Here is an 18,649-nt window from a genome sequence, read left to right as displayed (position 1 = left end):
CAATACTGGAATCCTCTTTCTAACAACCTCACCAAGTGAGGTCTCAAGTCATGTTTGAATTCTTCTGATAACGGGGTGCTCAATTCATCTAAAAAACCCAATTTTATCCTTCAATATCTATAATCATTAGACAATGTGTGTTATCTTGTGAGAATAAAAGGGAAAATATTGTCTTTTTTATAATGTTTAACAGTTTACAAATTCTGCATACCTTATTTGATTTTAAGCTCCAAATGATCCTCTGTGTTAGTTCAAGTATGTACTATATTATAATTATCCCTATTTTATAAATGATGAAACTCACTAAAAATTGGGTGGCTTCACTCAACTTTTGTCTGTATCTTTTATATGCCTGGTACCTTCTTAGCTACTGGGGATGGAGAGGAAATAAAAGACATCTCTGTTCTTGAGGGCTTTAGAGACCATAGCTTACTAGGGGCTCAGGTTCTTTCGGTGGCACTACTCTGCTTCCTTTCTTAGGAATGAATTGTCATCATTAGAAAAATACAAGTAGTACCCATTCTGATATTAGGGTTTCCTGAAGGTTTGAAAGTTCTCATTAGATGGTGGTGTTCTCCAAGCATTTGTAGAAAGAATATTCCTGGAGACTGATTCACACACACACACACACACACACACACACACACACACGTCTATATATACATGCATACACATGTGTGTGTGCACACACACCACTCACTTTATGTCTAGAATTAAGCACTTATCATTTGTAGCTTTGCAGTTTAAGGGCACCTTTTTTCAACCATACAAATGGGAAGTGACAGAGGAGATCACACAGCATGTGCTAGAGCCAAGTTTCGAAGTACATCACTTTCGCCCATTTACTACGGGCAGAACTGAGCCGCACCATCTCACCTAGATACGGCAGTGACCGGGAAATGAAACCTCGCTGTGTGCTCAGGAGGGAAATGCAATGGCTGTGTAAATATAGTACTGGCTACGCTTCACTTAGATTGAAGAATTAATTATTAATAGTATAACGGGTTACAGGAGAGAGAAAACATCTGATTATTTCTATAGATGCAAAAGATGTTTAATAAAATTTAACTTCTATTCATGAGATTGAAAAACAAAACAAAGCAATTCTTGGAAAACTAAGCGATAAAGAGTATCTTACTAAAAACCTCTACCAGGCGCCCCTGGGTGGCTCAGTTGGTTGGTTAAGCGTCTGCCTTCAGCTTAGGTCATGATCCCACAGTCCTGGGGTCGGGCCCCATATCCGGCTCCCTGTTCAGCAGGGGGCCTGCTTCTCCCTCTGCCTGTAGCTCCCCCTGCTTGTGCTCTCTCTCTTTCTCTCTGTCAAAAAAATAAATACAGTCTTTTTTTAAAGAAACAAAAGCCTCTGGCCGTCATCACAGTTAATGATGGCACATTGAAAGCATTTTTCTTAATATCTGGACTTAGTTAAGAATATATGCTATCATTACTTCAATTCACCATTTTATTAGTGGGTCCTTGTCAGCAAACATTAAGATAAAAGAAAGAAATTGTTTAAGGATTGGAGAAGAAGATACACAACTGCCATTATTTACAGACAATGTGTGTGCCTAGAAAACCCTCAAATACGTTACAGATAAGAGTTTAACAAGATTGATGCATACAAAATCAATATATATTTTCATACCCTAGCAGTAAACAGTTAAAAAACATACTTTTAAATGCCATTTTAAAAAGCATCAAAATATACAAGATATATATGTGTGTGTGTTTGTGTGTTTGTGCATACACACATACACCGTGTATATAACATAGCATATATACAATTAGAAAATTGTATATATACATATCTATACAAAAATATACACGTGATAGTTATTTGTGGAAAGACATTTAAACACCTATATTAATGGAGAGATGTAACATGTTTATGGATTGGAAGTCTTAATCCTGTAAAGATTCCATTACTATTATAAAAAGTTTCATATTTTAAGAGGGGAATTGATCTATGGACTCAATGCAGTGCCAGTAAATATCCTAACAGGACATTTTGGAGGGGGATGTTGATAAGGAGGTTCTAACTTTTTATGGAAGTGCAAAGGGCCAAGAATAGATAGGACATTTCTGATGAAGGAGAATGAAACAAGACTTACCTTACCGAATATGAAGCTGGAATAGTTAATATAGTATATAATTCATGCAATATAGTATATTACTCATGTAGGGATAGACAAATTGACCAATAGAACAGAATAACATAGATCCTCACATATGTGAAAAGTAACTTCATAATAGAGCTGGCAGAGATAGGAAGATCAGTTGGGAAAGGATAGACTTCTCAGTAAATGGTTCTGGGTTTATTGTTCCCATTTCTACTGAATCATTGCCAGCAGCAAATAACTACACTCTATTATATCCTCCCCTAAAACAAAATAGGACAAAACACAAACACCTTGGTACCTGCATTCATCCTGCTACTAATCATTTGCCAGATCCTGTTACACAAAACCTTTTGGAGAAGTTATCTGTAATAACCGTCTCCACCTTCCTGTCGCAGACTGTTTCTTCAGCCCACTGGAGTAAGACTTGCTTTTCTACCGCTCCGTTGAGATTGCCCAATATCTTCTTCTGGGCCAAGTCTGTTGGTCAGTGTTCTAGTTGTGCTCTCACTTGACTGTTCCACAGCATTTAACGCAGATGACCATTTCTTGTAATGCTTTCTTGTCAGGGCTTTCAGCCTCGTGCACCTGCCCCTTCTTTTTCTCTGACCCCTCCTCAGCCTTCCCTCTGACCCCCTCTCCACTGTAGGCCCCCTAGATCTAGGGGTGCTCTAGAGCTCTTCCCTTGGTCTCCTAATTTAACTAGGCTGCACATTCTCCCTGGATTATCTCACTGAATTTTGTGATTTCAAATGCAATTTATAGTCAGAGGACTCTCAAAAGTAACTCTCCAGCTTGAATCTGTCTCTGGAACTTGAGACTCGTATATCTAACTTCCTACTTATTTTCTTGTACATCGAATAGGCACTTTACACTTAATGTGGCCTATACGAAACTCCTGATTTTCCCCCAAATCCTGCTTCTTCCCTACCCATCTCCCCCATCATAGTACGTGAGATCACCCAGCACCCCAATGCTAACACAGTTCTAGGCTGGTTTCCTCTCTTTCCTTAAGCCCCACACCCAACGCATTACCAACTCCTGTTTACCTCCGAAACGTAATCCAAATAAGAACACCGCTCTTTTTCTCCATGGCTACCCATCTTTTTTATCCTGAACTATCCTAGACTCCTGCTTCCTCTCTTGTATCTCTACAATATATTTTCTGTTCAGTAGTCAAAGTGTTCTTTTAAAAATGCCGATCAGTGAAACAGGTGATAAGGATTAAGGAGTATACTTGTCATGATGAGCCCTGGGTGATACATGGAAGTGTTGAATCACTATTGTACACCTGAAACTAATGTAACACTGTAGGTCACTATATTGAATTAAAATTAAAAAGTAAAAATAAAAATCAGGTGATACTATGCTCAAAACCCTTCAATGGCTTCTCATTGCACTTAGAATAAAAATACAAACACTTAACCTTAGCTTATAAAGCAGGGTTTGAGCACCCCTGCCTTCCTCTCAAGCATCGCCATTCTCCCCTTTATCTTCACACGGATGGACTTTTCTTAGCATTTAGACCACAGCTAAAATGTCACCTGCTCAGAGAGGACTTCTTTGAGCAGTCATTCCAACGCAGCCACCCAGACACCTTCCAACATACCACCCTATTTCAGTTATAACCCAGCACTTTACATTATGTGATTATTCCCTTATGTTATAAATTTTATTTATAAATGGACAGATATATGGATGTCTTCCTTTACTAAAATGTAAGCTTCATGAGAACAGGAGTATTGTCTACTTTCTATGCTTCTATAGCTTCACTCAAAACATTTTCTGACACGGGGGAGAAATGCAGTAACAATTCATGCGGCATGATTATATCACTGTCATGATATCTGGCCTTACTGGACACTTGTGTTTGTTACAGTGCTTTCTTCCGTGTAGGAAATCGGTGCATGTTAAAATAGCAACCAGAACCACAGCAACAACCCAAAATCTACTTACGGTATTTTAGAAGTGGGAAGATGGTTGTATTAATTTTAGCTGTTGTAAATTAGATTTTAATTGGATTATCCCGTTAATCGTGTCTGGTTGATCTGACAAGGGCAGGGTGAAAATGCACACTTAGAATTGAAACACTTTGCTTCTTAACCATAGCAGTCAACTCAGTGTTTTTAAGGCAGAGAAAGAAGTCAATGACATTTGAGTAGCTTGGGGCAGGAGCCAGGAACAAACGTAATGTGCGCTATCATGTCAGAGCAACTATAAAATCAATGGAACTTCTGAGATTAAAACTACTAGACTATGGAATCCAAGGCTTGAGTCACTGATATTTTCCTCTGATATGACTTGCTAAGCAAGAAGAGTAGCTATTCACCAAGGAAAGCCAAATTTAAATTTAAAATAAAAAATATTCCTACCCACACACATGCATACATATTATCAAAGAAACTTAAATATGAACCAAAATCCCCCCCCAACTTTTTAAAAATGTGCCTAGGCTCATATTTGCTGCAGTTTTTCAGTTCCGAATTGCCTTAGTATACCCAGAATAATATAGAGCCCACGAGTTGTATCTTTAATGCTATGAGTGAATTAATTCAAAACGGCTTTTTACACAAAAGGGTTATTTTCATATTAAAAAAAGTAATATTCTTGTAATGTAGAACTTCTGGAGAAAAAAGTAAAAGGGATATTAAAAAACTCAACGGTAGAAAAGTATTAATAGTTTATATTTTCATTTTAAGTATTATTTACATTTTATTTTTGCATATTATTTTCATTTTAAATTTAATTTATGAATAGGTAAAACATCCATATGGTTTCAAAATCAAAACTGTACTAAACGCTTACATTGAAAAATCCTAGTTCGCCTGTATTCTTCCCAGAACAATACACACACTTCCTAGAGGTAACGAACCACTTTGATTAGTTTCATGTGTATTCTTCCCATGACTTTTCTATGTGAATAAAGCCAAACATAAATCTATGTTCTTAGTATCATCTCTTCCTCACTTAAAATATAGCATTCTGAGTGCTTATTTCTAAACAAACTATAGTTTTTCTCTGTATAATATACATGTATATATTATTATTTTCTCTGTATACGTATAGAGCTATAATATATATCTGTAGAGAGCTAAGGTACAAATTCTCTGATAGATATAAATTATTTTATTTTTATGGCTACATAATGCTCCATTAGGCAGATATATCATAGTTTATTAAATCAAATTTTCATTAATGAACACCTGAGTCATTTCCAGTTCTGCTCTTTGTAATGCAAATAACCTTGCAAATATGTCATTTCTTATCTTTCTGAGTGTGATAAATATCACCAAAGTACCTTCTTTAAGAATTTTACTATTTTTCCCTCCTACCACCTCCTACCATGAGAGTGTGGCTTTTTTTGGGGGGGGGGATAAGATTTTATTATGAGAGTGAGTTAGAGAGCATGAACAGGGGGAAGGGAATGGGCAGGGGAGAGGGAGAAGCAGACTCCCCACTGAGCAGGGAGCCCCCAGCAGGGCTTGATCCCAGGACCCTGAGATCATAACCCAGGACCCTGAGATCATAACCTACTGAGCCACCCAGGTGCCCTGAGACTGCTGCTTTCTTTACCAATAGAAAATGTTGTCAAACCTTTGTAATTTTGCAAAAACATATTATCTTTACACAAGTAAATATTACACTGCATATGCAATTTCAGCACCAAATTTAGGGATCGTATTGAATATAATTGACAGTAGTTCAAAGAAGTAGAGGAAAGCCAAGAGAAGTAGGTGTACCATAAGTCAAAGGAGATAATTTTTTTTATTTGTGTCAAAAGCAAGTGATTAAGTCCTAGGTTGCCCTCTTCCTGCTAAAGACATTTTTCTTCCAATTAAACTTTCCAATTTTAAAATTTAAATATATGGAAAGTTATTTAACTATAGAACAATTATACTTGGATGTTTAAAAAATTAGCAAAATCTTTGTATTCAGCATTTCAATTTATTTTGGGACCATAGGTTTACCTATTTTACAGTTTCTTGCATGGTCGAACCACATTTTTTCCACTTTATTTTTATTTTTGGTTATTTTTTTAAGATTTTATTTATTTATTTGAAAGAGAGAGAGCACGTACACAAGCTGGGTGGGGCAGGCAAAAGGAGAGAGAGAAGCAGGCTCCCCACTGAGCAGGGAGCCCTTCTTAGCGCTCAATCCCAGGATCCCAGGATCATGACCTGAGCTGAAGGCAGACACTTAACTGACTGAGCCACTCAGGCACCCTCCACTTTATTTTTAAATACACAAAGTGTTTATTAGTTATTTAAAATAAAAGGTTAAATGGGACTATTTTAATTATCATCAATTTTCTTGTTCATTGAAAGTGGCTTATTAGACCCTTTTTTTAGGGGTTCCAGATTTTCTCATAATAGATATTATATAGCTATATTTTTGCTCTTCATATTTCTGTTTCATAATGAGACATAAGCTCCAGAAGAATTCTTTTTTCCTTTTTCTCCTACTGCCATAGACCTCACTTGAAACCTTCGGCATTTGCCACCTTCGAACAGCTGACATTTCTTTTTCTGGTTGAGAAATAATAAACGTTATAAATGGTATATGTTGTTGGACATAAAATACAAAGTCAAGGTACCAGTAATTAATTGAGAGGGGTTAGCAATTAAACTCAGTCCTCTCCAAATAAAGACTCTTAACCTTGCCACAGATATTCTGTTCTGGGGCTCCAGAAACGTGAAGGTGACATTAAGCCGTTCCTCGTATTGAGAGTAGAGGGTGGGGTAAGGAGGGATTTTCTTCGGCTACCGTCTAATTTCAGTACATTGTACACTGTGGACTCGCCCCCAAAATCACTGGCTCGTTAAAAGCTAGTCATCACTTACCGACACTTGAGAATTAGCAGTGGACTTCTTTTACCTCAACTTTTTACGGCCCTTCACAAGGGATCATTGAAATACAAATACATTCGTTTCCTTAGACTTCTACAACAAATCCCCACAAATTTGATGGCTTAAAACAACAAATTTATTCTCTCACAGTTCTGGAATCAAAAAGTTTGAAATCAAGGTGTGTAGGCAGGGCCAGTCTTCTTTCAGAGGCTCTAGGAGCAAACTCTTCCAGCATCTGGTGACTGTCCTCATTTCTTGGCTTGTGACTCTGTCATTTCAGTCTTTGCGTCTGTTTCCGCATCTACCCCTGCATGATTATCATATCTACTTTTTTTTTTCAATATTTCTTTATTTGAGGAAGGGGGAGGGTGTTCAGAGGGAGAGGCAGTAAGAATCTCAAGCCCACGCCACCCTGAGCCCGGAGCAGGGAGCTCTAGGTGGGGCTCGATCTCATGACCCCGGGATCAGGACCTGAGCAGAAACCAAGAGTCCAACGCTCAACTGACTGCACCACCCAGGCACACCATATCTGCGTTTTATAAGGATATTTGTGATTGGATTTAAGGCCCACCCAGATAATCCAGGATAATTCTCTGTCAGGATTCCTAACTTAATTACATCTACAGAGACCCTTTTTTCTGGTAAGATTACATTTACAGGTTCCAGGAATTAGGACCTGCTATCTTTGGGTGGCCATTATTCAGAGTACTATACTATATTTAGACGTGGACTTGAACTGTCTTCCACAGTCCTTACTGCAAAGCAGAAATTTAACCTTGAGATTCCAAATGCCCCATCCAACCCTGCCTTCTGCTGTCATTTTTCTTTGTTTTAAAAATATACTTGTATTTTTTTTCTGGGTATGCAAGTTAAATGTGCTGTTTTTAAAATCATTTAAAAAATAGGAAAAACTTAGCAAAATAAAAATCATCTATGACCTGAATAGTCAAAGATAACCACTATTAAACATCTCCACTTTTTTCCCTAAGCATTTAGCATTCTCAGCACATGGTATGTACTACATATATAGTTGATGAAAAAACAAGCAAGTGAACTAATACTTTGCATAGTAGCTTTCGATCGTATAAAGGACGTGGAGCTTGAACTTCAGGGTCAGGCTGCATCTCTGCACTTCACCAGCTGCATGCTACTCAATCTATTTATGCCTCAACATCCCTGCTGTGAAATGGACAGTTAGAATTGTACCTCCACATGGAGTTTTTTTTTTAGAAGATTACAATGTAGAGCAGAGGCTTGGCACGTAAGTCTCAGCAGATATTAGCTGTAAGACTCAAGATGGAAAAAGGGGTTCTACTCCAAAGGCAGTAATTGTTGGGGGATGGATTTTGTGTCAACATTTGGATTTTTTTTCTTCCAATTATAGTCTTTCAAAAAGGGCATGGAACACCATAAGAAAATTAGTGAGATATTTCGGCTGAACTCTGGATGACCGTGGTATTGGAAAGGGATTCATGTACTTGATAAGCATGAGGACGGTCATTTCTAAGGTCGCTACCAATATTGAGAGTGTGATTATAGAATTTTGAATTTTGAATGATAATGTCTTCCTTTCCCCATATTCTTTATCTGTTTTCCTCCTGTTGCGAAGGAATTTCTCCATTTGCCAATACATCAAAAACATGTAGACAAATAGGAGGGATCTAAATGTAGCTAGACCGGTAATGGCCACGTCCCCAGGGTGAATGTTCATGCAGGAGGACTCCTTTGGATTTATGTACTTCTGTCCAGAGGGGTGTTCACTTGGGTCCTTGTGTCTGAGAAGAAAGGGTTAAAAGAATTATATCAAAATATATTACATATTTCTCTCCATCACATTAATGCACAATTAATTAGTCTCCTAGGATCTGAACATGTGTAATAATATTATGCAAATGCTGCTTTAAATGAAAATGAACCCAGAATGACAATGCTTCTCAAGTGCTAAATCTGCAGTTAATATAAAGTAGCAACATAAGACATCTATATAGAGAATTTATTTCTGTTTATTCAGTAATTATAAAATAGTCTCATGCTATTATGTTTGTCACAGTTAATTTAAATAATAGTTTGGAAATATTACATCTATTACTTTGAGGGAAAACAGTACATTCTACAATGCGCCCAGTTTTGTGAATACTGCATTCTTTTCTCTATAAGGCAAATTATAGCCATGCTTAGGTCAGTGTTCCCCAAAGAGTTTCCACATCAAAATGACTTTGGTAGATTCTAAAATGTATGGATTTGCAAGTCTCCCCTTCACTTCCCTCCCAGCGGCATTCCAGGAATTGGTGTAACTAATTTCAGAGGCTAAAAAGAAACTTAAGAACTCTTTATAAAACTTCTTCAACCTGCTTTAAGTAGCAGTAATTGATTAGAAATAGAAACATAAATTGGGTCACTAATCAAAGAGAAAGCCCTTCAAGCAGCTTGTATTCATTTATTCATTCATTTTTTTGTTCAAATAGGTATTAGGGATTTACTATGTCAGGCCCTTTGCTTCCCTGAGCTTCATTTCTTCATCTATAAAATGAGAAATACCTACATCACGAAGTCATTGAGCAAATGACTGATATAAATAGCGTACATATTGGTTTAGCAAACTAATAGGTAAGAAATGTCAGCAATCATCATTATCAATATCATTATGCTGTGTCATCTACTATTATGATTGTTAATTAGAGGTTTGTTTTGGTTAGTCTAGCCTTACAAACGATAGTAAAAAAATGACTTAAAAGGTTTTTTTAAATTAGTTTACATCCCTGTTTACTCGATTGGATAATACTAGCAGATACATACATTGAACCTTTACTGGAGCTCTCTCATTATCTGGGGATTTGCAAAATATGGGCCGAAAATATCTTTGAGGCTTCTGGGATATAGAAAGATTTTTTTTATATTAAAAGCAGCTAAAAAAAGAGTATGTATCAGGCATTTTTCTACAAGGTACCCATAGTAGCTCAGAGTGACTTTATGAAGTAGGTTCTATTTTTAATCCCATTTTAAGAATGTAGAACTTGAGGAAAAGGGAGGATAACGGTCTTGCCTGAAGTCATATGGCTAATTGGTGGTAGAGTGGGAACCTGAAACTAAGCAGATTAACTGCAGAGCAGATTTACCTAACCAGAAACTTCATTGTCATTGGTAGATTGTTAATATGGCCAGAGTGCTTCTGGGTACAATTTTATATCTTTTTTTTTTTCAATTTTCAACCTTCGCTGAGTGATCCTAAGATTCAGGAGTGCAAAGACATTATTGGAATTTCTCACCATGATATCCTTTGTGCCTAGGAGAGGGCCTGTCATATGCCAAGTGTTGTTGAATAAATATCTGTTGAATGACTTAATGAAATTACTTGCTACAAAGGAAAAAAAATCAAATCAATCTATGTTACGCTAAAAAAAACCTGTTGAGTAATAATTATTTCCCCTTGATGTCATTTTTCAACCTCTGTCTAGTTGCATTAAAAACACATACATATTGTTAAGCTGAGGCTTTGCCTTGTCCCTTGTGATGTTCATAATCGTTGTCAGTACTGAAAAAAATCCTTCTTATTGTGTTCATAGAAACTAACAAAGGTACTGCACATGCATACATTTTTTTTTTCAATCCAAGTTCTAGAGAATAAGATTACTACGCTTATTTTCAACATCATCTTGCTTTTACCCAATATCTTGTGGTTTTGGCTCAGTGATTTGATAGTAACTAGAGATGAGCTTCTTTTTTAATAGCAATTTAGGCTGAAAATGAGACACTATTATCGTTTTGAACTATGTTTCTTTTGCCAACTCTTAGCTCTCAAACTATAAAAGATTTTGTTTAACATATTACCTCATTTTGAAGTTTTAAAGATTCTTAAGGAAAAGATATTTCCTATAACGGGTAAAAATAAGCATAATTCCATTCTGATTATGCTGATTAGTTATTGACATGTAATTATTGCCACATGTACTGAACTTCCATCAAAAACGTTACATCTCCTTCTTATACTCGAGCCTCTTCTCCATGATCCTCCAAAATTTCCAGTGAAGCATATTGAACATTGTGGGGTCATATGCCATTTCTTAGAAAACTCAGAGCACTTGCACCCTATTTTGTCACTCAAGATCCCAGCAAGAAATTGATGGCTCCACTTTAAAAGGGGTAATTGTAGACCGTATGATAAGGAAACCATTTATAAAGTGTTGGAATGGTTCATAGAAACCCACAGATAGGGAAAACATCCTGGGCCCGTTGGCTCCACTTGAACCAGGAGAAGCCTGCACATTTAGGAGATGTGGACTAAGGTATCCAATGCAAATAGGGCCAAATTTCTGGCTAGCATGGAGGAGGGCAGTCTGTCTCCCTTGTGCTACGACCTCTCAAAACCAACCTGAAGTCAGAGGTCAAGAGAGCCTGGTTTATGAAATTTATAGAGATTAGTCTCCTGAGGTACAGAATAGAGTGATGGGTGGAAAGAAGACAGAGGGAGGAGCCAACAGAGAGCATCCAGCCCAACTACGATTGAACAGAAAATTAAAGAATAACACAGAGTTTTGGCTCAAGTACATGGGCTTATTGGAGCTTAATTCTTCTTTATTCCCCATTTCAAATAAGAGGCACCACCTTCCTTCTAGATCTACAGAAGAGAAAAACTGAAGTCATCTTGGACTCATCCTTTGTTATTCCCTACTATTTTAACTCTGTCCAGTTTCCTTTGTATTTCCAAAAATTGTCTCTCCAGTAATGCATCTCTGGGGCATATTTATGCCATTTCTGCTGCCAGCACCTTTTTGTAAGTCTTGACGTTGCCATCTCTGACCAATTAATTGCTTCATGGTAACAAGCTTCTAAGAGGCTGGTATTCCTAACTCTCCATCTGCTTTGCTCTGGAGCCCGCTTGTGTTCTCGGTTGTTACAGATGGCAAGTGCAGCAGCCTCTGCCCCGGGTTAGACTTTCCACGGGTGTCCTCAACATCACTGACGGTCTTTACTTCCTAATTATTCCTCCATGTGAAAATTCCCTTATTCTTACGTGCTCTGCGTGTATGGCCCTAATTACTGCTTTTGCTGATGCGATCTCCTCCATTTTGGAAGATTACCCCTAGCTCGCTAAATCTTAAAATCTAATCTTCCTTTAAAAGCCATTTTTTTCATATTACCTTTCTTAACTAATCAGACTGCTCTAATGACGCTCTCTTCTTAAACTTTTATTTTATCTGTTTGCTTTTCTACATACTCGTAGGTATTTATTTCTTGTATAGTCACGTATTATGTTATTCTTATACTGAGAGTAAAGAGTTTATTTCTTTCATGCACTTCACATCATCTGAAATAGTTTTAGAAATAATATCTGTCATATGGTAGTGTCTCAATAAACTACTCCTCGGTCAGATAGGGCACTTTTATTTTACTTGCTCATTAGTTGTTTGTTTCCTTAGCTAATTTAGAGCAGCTCTGGAAAGAATTAACCAAACCCATATAAACAGTGCATACTTTTTGACTACTGATTTCTCGCTTAGGGATTTGTCCTACAGAATAAGTTAAGGAGGAGCTCAAAGATTTAGCTTCACGGATATTCATGAAAATGTTCTTTATAATAACATTTACAAAAAACCGTAATTGCTTTACAACAGAGGATGTGAAAGTATGTCTATTCAAACAAGCACTATACTATTTAGCTTTAAAAAATGATGTTGGTAATTAAATTGGCATAATAACAATAACATGATTTTTAAGTTTGGAAGCAGATAATAAATTAGGCTTTATTTTGATTGTTTTTTGTAAAAGTCACAGATGTTAATACACATACATACATAAATATATACAAATATGGCTAATATTAATTATCTATGGCAGTGGGTAAATTACAGATTTTTTAAATTTATCTGCATTTTCTAACAATATAAAATTACAGAATGCTTTGAAAATAACTATAACAATTAAGACTCGTCTCTCAGTTATAGACTTTCACTATATGGTTTCTATACAAGCTGATAAGTCAGCTGTTTCAATTAAATAACTTTATTTTACTTACTGAATGACTTAAAGAATTAACCAGTGCAAATGTTCTTCAATTACAATATATCCTGCCCTAACCACTGTCTACTGATATTTAAACTATTATGCTGACATCACAATTTATTTGGAAAACAGACAAAATATAAAATCTGTAAGATGTCAAATTTGAAAATGAAAATAAAAATTTCAGCCAGAAGTAGCGATTTCACATGTTTGAAAAAGACAACAAAGGATAGCATACTTTGTCTTTTAATAACCAAGTGAGGTGTTTTGGGATTTCATGAAGGAGAATGGCTCTTGCAGGAGAATTATTTGTGCAGGAGAATGGCTTAAATTAAACTTATACAATATACGTACAGCTTAAGATCCTAAGTAGAGCCTGAAGGCATAGAACTAAACAGGAGCCATACATTCCCACATACAAGCATACAAGCGTGCATGTACGCATAAATGAATATTGTATCTGTCTAGAAGGTGAGATGCTGTGTTCTAACACTCAGCTAAACCACAAATTTAATGACTTCACAAAATCATTTCACTAAGTAAAATAAACTCTTAATTGAAGCAACTGATTTTATCATTTTCTATGGAAACCATTATAGATTCAACCTGTAGAGAAAAAAAGATCTTAATTATGATGAATATTTTCAAAGTATTTAGTAATTTAAAAAAAAATTATTGAAAAGTACCAGCAAACAAAATGGGATCCACAGGCCAGAGACTCTAGATATGATAAGAAGTAGGAAAGTCTACTTCCTGGAGGAGGAAAATAAAGGCAGAATCTCCACCCCTTCATCTTGTAAGCAGGGACGGAGAGGGGGACGTCTAACCTATAAGGCCTTGGGCGTTAGTTAGGGAGCGTTATGCCTTCTCACTCTGAGCCTAGAAGTGGACGAAGTTGATGACTATAATTTTCTGTGCCAAACCAGGTAGGATGAAAATTGAGTACAATATTACTTGAGCTAAATATTGCTTCAAACTGGAAGAACTGGAGGGTAAAATATGGTTCACAGTAACACAGGCTTTTAAATCCAGCATGCTTGGTTTTGAATTTTGGCTTTACTGCACTCACAGTACTTACTCAACAATTTTTAGCATTAACCTTATGGCCGGCAAAATACTAGGCATTGGCGGTAAATTAGGGAGCAAAACACATATTATCCTTGCTCCCTTTCAGTTTAATGATGGAGATAGACATTAATCAAATAATTTTACAAATAACATAATTGCATAAAATGGTCAATCAATGCAGGAAAATTTTCTGGAAGCTGTGCAAGTGTATTTTGGATGTTCAATTAGTGGTTATAAAATAATCCAGGAAACAATGTAGTTCTAAGGTAGACGGGAGTATGATACTATTGAATAGAATTTATGATACTATTTATTTATTTACCAGCTTGATTATAGAAAGTGATAGAAAACATCAAAAGCAAAGAGTAGAAAAAGGAGCTTATAGGCCAGAACTTTATCCTAGGACAAATGAAAGGCTTTGAAGATTTTTAAGCAAGAAAATTGCAGGGTGAAATTTCTGTTTCTAAAGATACTTTGACCCATTAAGGGAAAAAGTGGATTGAAGGATTTTTGGGTATTATGGAGAATTCAGTGAATTTGAAACATACCAGACCACAAGGGTGCCTGGGTAGCTCAGTCAGTTAAGCGTTTGCCTTCAGCTCAGGTCATGATCTTGGGGTCCTGGGATTGAGCCCCATGTCGGGCTCCCTGCTCATCAGGAGTCTGCTTCTCCCTCTGCCCCTCCCCCCGCTTGTGGTCTCTCTAAATAAAATCTTAACACACACACACACACACACACACACACACACACCGTACCAGACAGCAGACAACATTCACTTGAACTAGGGAGTGGTGGTAGTAGAGATATACTAGAGATGATGACTCCTACATTTCTGGCTTTTGCAACTGTTTAGAAGAAGACGGCAGTCACAAAGCTAGGGAATACATAAACAGGACCAAAAATAATTGCATTTAAATTGACTACATTTAGTTTAAGATGCTTTTGAGATATCCAGATGGAAATTCAAATAGGTTCTTGGATATAAAGGTCTGAAGCTCAGGGAGCCCTGAGTTAGAAATAGTAATCGGATGTTCACTGGTTTATAGTTGGTTATTGAAGTCATGGGCATGAATGAGATAGCTCTGAGAGAAAATAAAGTCAGAAGAGAAGGAATCATTGGATACATCTTTGAAACACTTTAATATTTAAAGGACACTTGGAGCCAGCAAAAGAGACTCAACAGAAAACTAAGAAAAAAAAACCTGTACAAAACTTAGAAACCAAGGAAAGAAGGTGTTTCAAGAAAGAGTGGTTAATAGTGCTGAATGTTCCTGGAAAGTCATAATTTATTGAAGATTGAAAATTTTCAAGCACGCAGCTTGTGAAAATCATGCAGTTAGAATTGTGGTGCACAAACCAGGCTGCAGTGGGTCCATGTAAGGAAATAGATTCAATGTGCCCAGCTCTTGACTAGGCAAGGGAAAAAATGATGATAACTGGAGGGGGAGGGGGAGTCAAAGTAATATCTTTTAATAGGATAAAATTTTAAGTGTGTCTCAGTACTAATGGGAATAACACACTGAAGAGAGAAATCTAGCAGAAAAGAGAAGTAATAATTAAGAGAAGGCTCTGGTAACATTGGCTAAGTTATTTATATCTCTGCTTTGGTTTTCACAGCTGTAAAATGGGGAAAATAATACCTACCTTATAAGACTATTCTAACAAATAATCTGATGTTGATAGAATGCTCAGTAAAAATTTTGGCACACAGAATGCATTTAATAAATCGGTGCTTAAAATGAACTCAGCACCTAATCCAGTGTCTTACACACATTAGGTGGTCAACAAATACTTATTAAATGTTGAATGAATATGATTCTGTTACATGACTTTTGATTAGATGGGAATATAAATGAGTCTGATGTGTATTACTGTATACCGGGTTACAGATACAACTTGGATATTCACCGATGATGGTGATGATGATATTCAGTATTTGCCTTCTGATGATGTTGATGTTTGGGGCATTTGTGTTCACAGGGTACTATTTTTCTGCCTGGAAATAAAGTCCTTGAGCATCCCTGCAATGAAGAGAGTCCAGGAAAATTCCTTTTTGAAGTAGTTCCAGGTAAGATAGTTTTCTGGTTTGATTAAGTTATTGCCATTCCATGTTGGTAAAAGTGAAGACACACAACCTTTATTCTCTTTGAGTTGTAGCTAAGAACATTAATTTGAAATTTGGTTAGTATTTACACAGGTTTGTACTCCAGTACAAATGATCGCATGTGCACACACACATACACACACACAGTACACACTTGGCCACTTGACTATTGGATGTCCATTTGTCCATGAGACTCCAGAGTTGACCAGAGGTCATGACACAACATTTATAGGGGACTATGGAGACAAAATGAGTTTTGCAGTGCTCTTGTGATAGGAAATTTGGCAGGTGTTACAGGTGGAATGCGTTGCCCAGCTGATTCACTGTCATATTTCTTCACAAATTGCATCTTAAAGGAGCCTTTGCTCTAAAAAAAACAAAACGAAAATCCCCATTCAGTGACTAACCAAGCATTGCAGTTCTGTACCTCAGCTTTTCTCCCAACCAACCACTTCCACATGTTTGGCTTATAGCATTGAGGATATCTCTCCCAAGCCATGAGATCCTGCAGTTAAATTTCTTCAACATCTGTTCATTTTTTTCTAGTCATCTGCATCCTTCTTTCTCAGAGTACCTGATCGCTTCTTAGATGTTTGATACATTCAACAACAACTTCTTTTTCAAGACCATGATCTACTTCTTTGATCAGTTCTTTAGCCCTCCCTTAAACCTTGATGTAAGAAAAAGTGTTAGGAATGTGGTTTTCACAGCATTGGCTCTGGTTAACCCAGTTCATGTGATACTGACACTGATTTAATCACAGTCTAGGGTGTGTGAATTTATTTGGGTGACTAATATGTAATGCATATCAATAATGCTGGCACGAAGGTCATCAATAAAACGATTTTCCCTGGATTTATAAATGCTGGGAATCTGAAACGTGGAATCTGAAACGTGTTTCCCTCACGGGAAACAGCTGTAGCACTGAGTTCATCTGGCTCATGATGGAATCCATGACTAAATGTTAATTAATGCAGCTGAAGTGCAGAAAGGTTAGTCAGATGCATTGTGTTATTTGTTTTCCCCTGGGGAGAGCACATTGTCAGAAACCTGAATCTTGGTTGCCTTATTAAAATCTTTTTATACTTACTTTTTAGTGGAATACCCTGTATAGAACCAAATTCCAGATGTTGCAAAGTCTTTGAAGTATCACTAGAGGAAATTTCTTTCCCTATTTATTTGCAACATTAGTGCCTATTGGCTTTTAAGTGAACATGGTATTAAACTGATGGCTTTGACTCCTTATCTCCAATAATACGAAAGGTCTGCTTTTCCATTCTGTCTATTGAATGTGCAGAGATTTCATCTTTGGGTGAAGGTGTTCTGATATAACATAGATGGATATTGTCAAGATTGTTCTAGAGAGAACTGTGTCTTCAAGCCCAGGAAGTCTCAAAACTTCCCCTCTAAGATTGCTGCTCTAGGTTACGTGTTTCACGTGCAGGGCATATGCCATAATGGCCTTGGATGAGCAAAGCCTACATTTCAGACTGTGCGATGTGAAATCTGAAGGTTGTCCTTTCAAAAAAAGATTTCTTCAAGGAAATTTAGGTTTGCTGCAGTAATTACAGAAATAAACATATTATGCTCATAGCTCATTTGAAAAGATGCTTCCCGAATCATTAATACAATATGTAGTAGCTTCTAAATTAGGTTTTATAGTTCTGAATTATTTTAAGGAGTGACAAGAGAATTGTGCCGAATGATTCTTTAAAGAGGGAGTTGGGAAAACACTATGGCAACCTTGAGAATGCAGTGTTTGTGCCATTATTCGTGGTCATGGGGGCTTTATTTCTGTGCACCTCACATTAAGAGGGAATTTCCAGACAAATGCTTCTGTACTTGTATGAAAATGTGCAGATCTGTATCACATGATTTTTAACCAATTTTTGCAAAATTAGGATTACTAACTACACGTGATTTATCTTTGCATATGAGAATGATAAGATGGTGTTTTCTAATTATTCCAATTGTGGGGACTCTGGTAAGTTGCAAGAGTGTTTTCATTTTCCAGAAAGTGTGGGAAACAGGAAGGACTGTAGCAATGTGGTCAGTGCCTTGGACAGAAGCTTCTGCAATCCTGCCTGGCAGAAGATCCTTAGAACACATATTGATTCTATATTGGCTTTCTCTGTGGAATTCTCTCAATCACCACTTTTGAAAATCCATCCTATGAATGATGTTTACAGATCCAACATGATTCTGTCTTTATGTACAAATACCTCAAGCCCAACTGCCCAAGGTATATCAATGGATAGGATTAAATCCTTTAATTTCACATGCCTGTAATTATTTCCAGCAAAACTAACCAAAGCCTCCCAAAAGCTCTGCCAAATATTCTAGTACCTGTATATGCACACATATTTTTGTGTGAGTGTGTGTGTGTGTCTATATATATAAACACAGTTTATCAGTATATGTGCTATATATCTTTATAATTCTTTATATTATAGGATATTATAGTATATAATTCTTTATAATTTATATATATATGTGGAATATATATATATAT

The 18,649-nt window shown here is 36.7% G+C and overlaps 1 protein-coding gene across 4 annotated transcripts in view; it reads left to right on the top strand.

Annotated features, from left to right (window-relative positions):
• Positions 1–18,649, top strand: part of ARHGAP24 (Rho GTPase activating protein 24) — a 489,199-nt gene that overhangs the window by 204,806 nt on the left and 265,744 nt on the right. For all 4 annotated transcript variants that reach the window (XM_008706156.2, XM_040624950.1, XM_008706158.2 and 1 more), the window contains one exon: positions 16,014–16,101. In XM_008706156.2, coding sequence (XP_008704378.1) covers positions 16,014–16,101 — 88 coding nt within the window. Of the gene's footprint in view, positions 1–16,013; positions 16,102–18,649 lie in introns of those variants that run through there.

This window comes from Ursus maritimus, unplaced genomic scaffold (genome assembly GCF_017311325.1).
Source record: "Ursus maritimus isolate PB19 unplaced genomic scaffold, ASM1731132v1 scaffold_8, whole genome shotgun sequence".
Classification (NCBI taxonomy): Eukaryota; Metazoa; Chordata; class Mammalia; order Carnivora; family Ursidae; genus Ursus; species Ursus maritimus.
The sequence above is the reverse complement of the archived record's forward strand: the minus strand, read 5'-3'. Positions and strand labels throughout refer to the sequence as shown.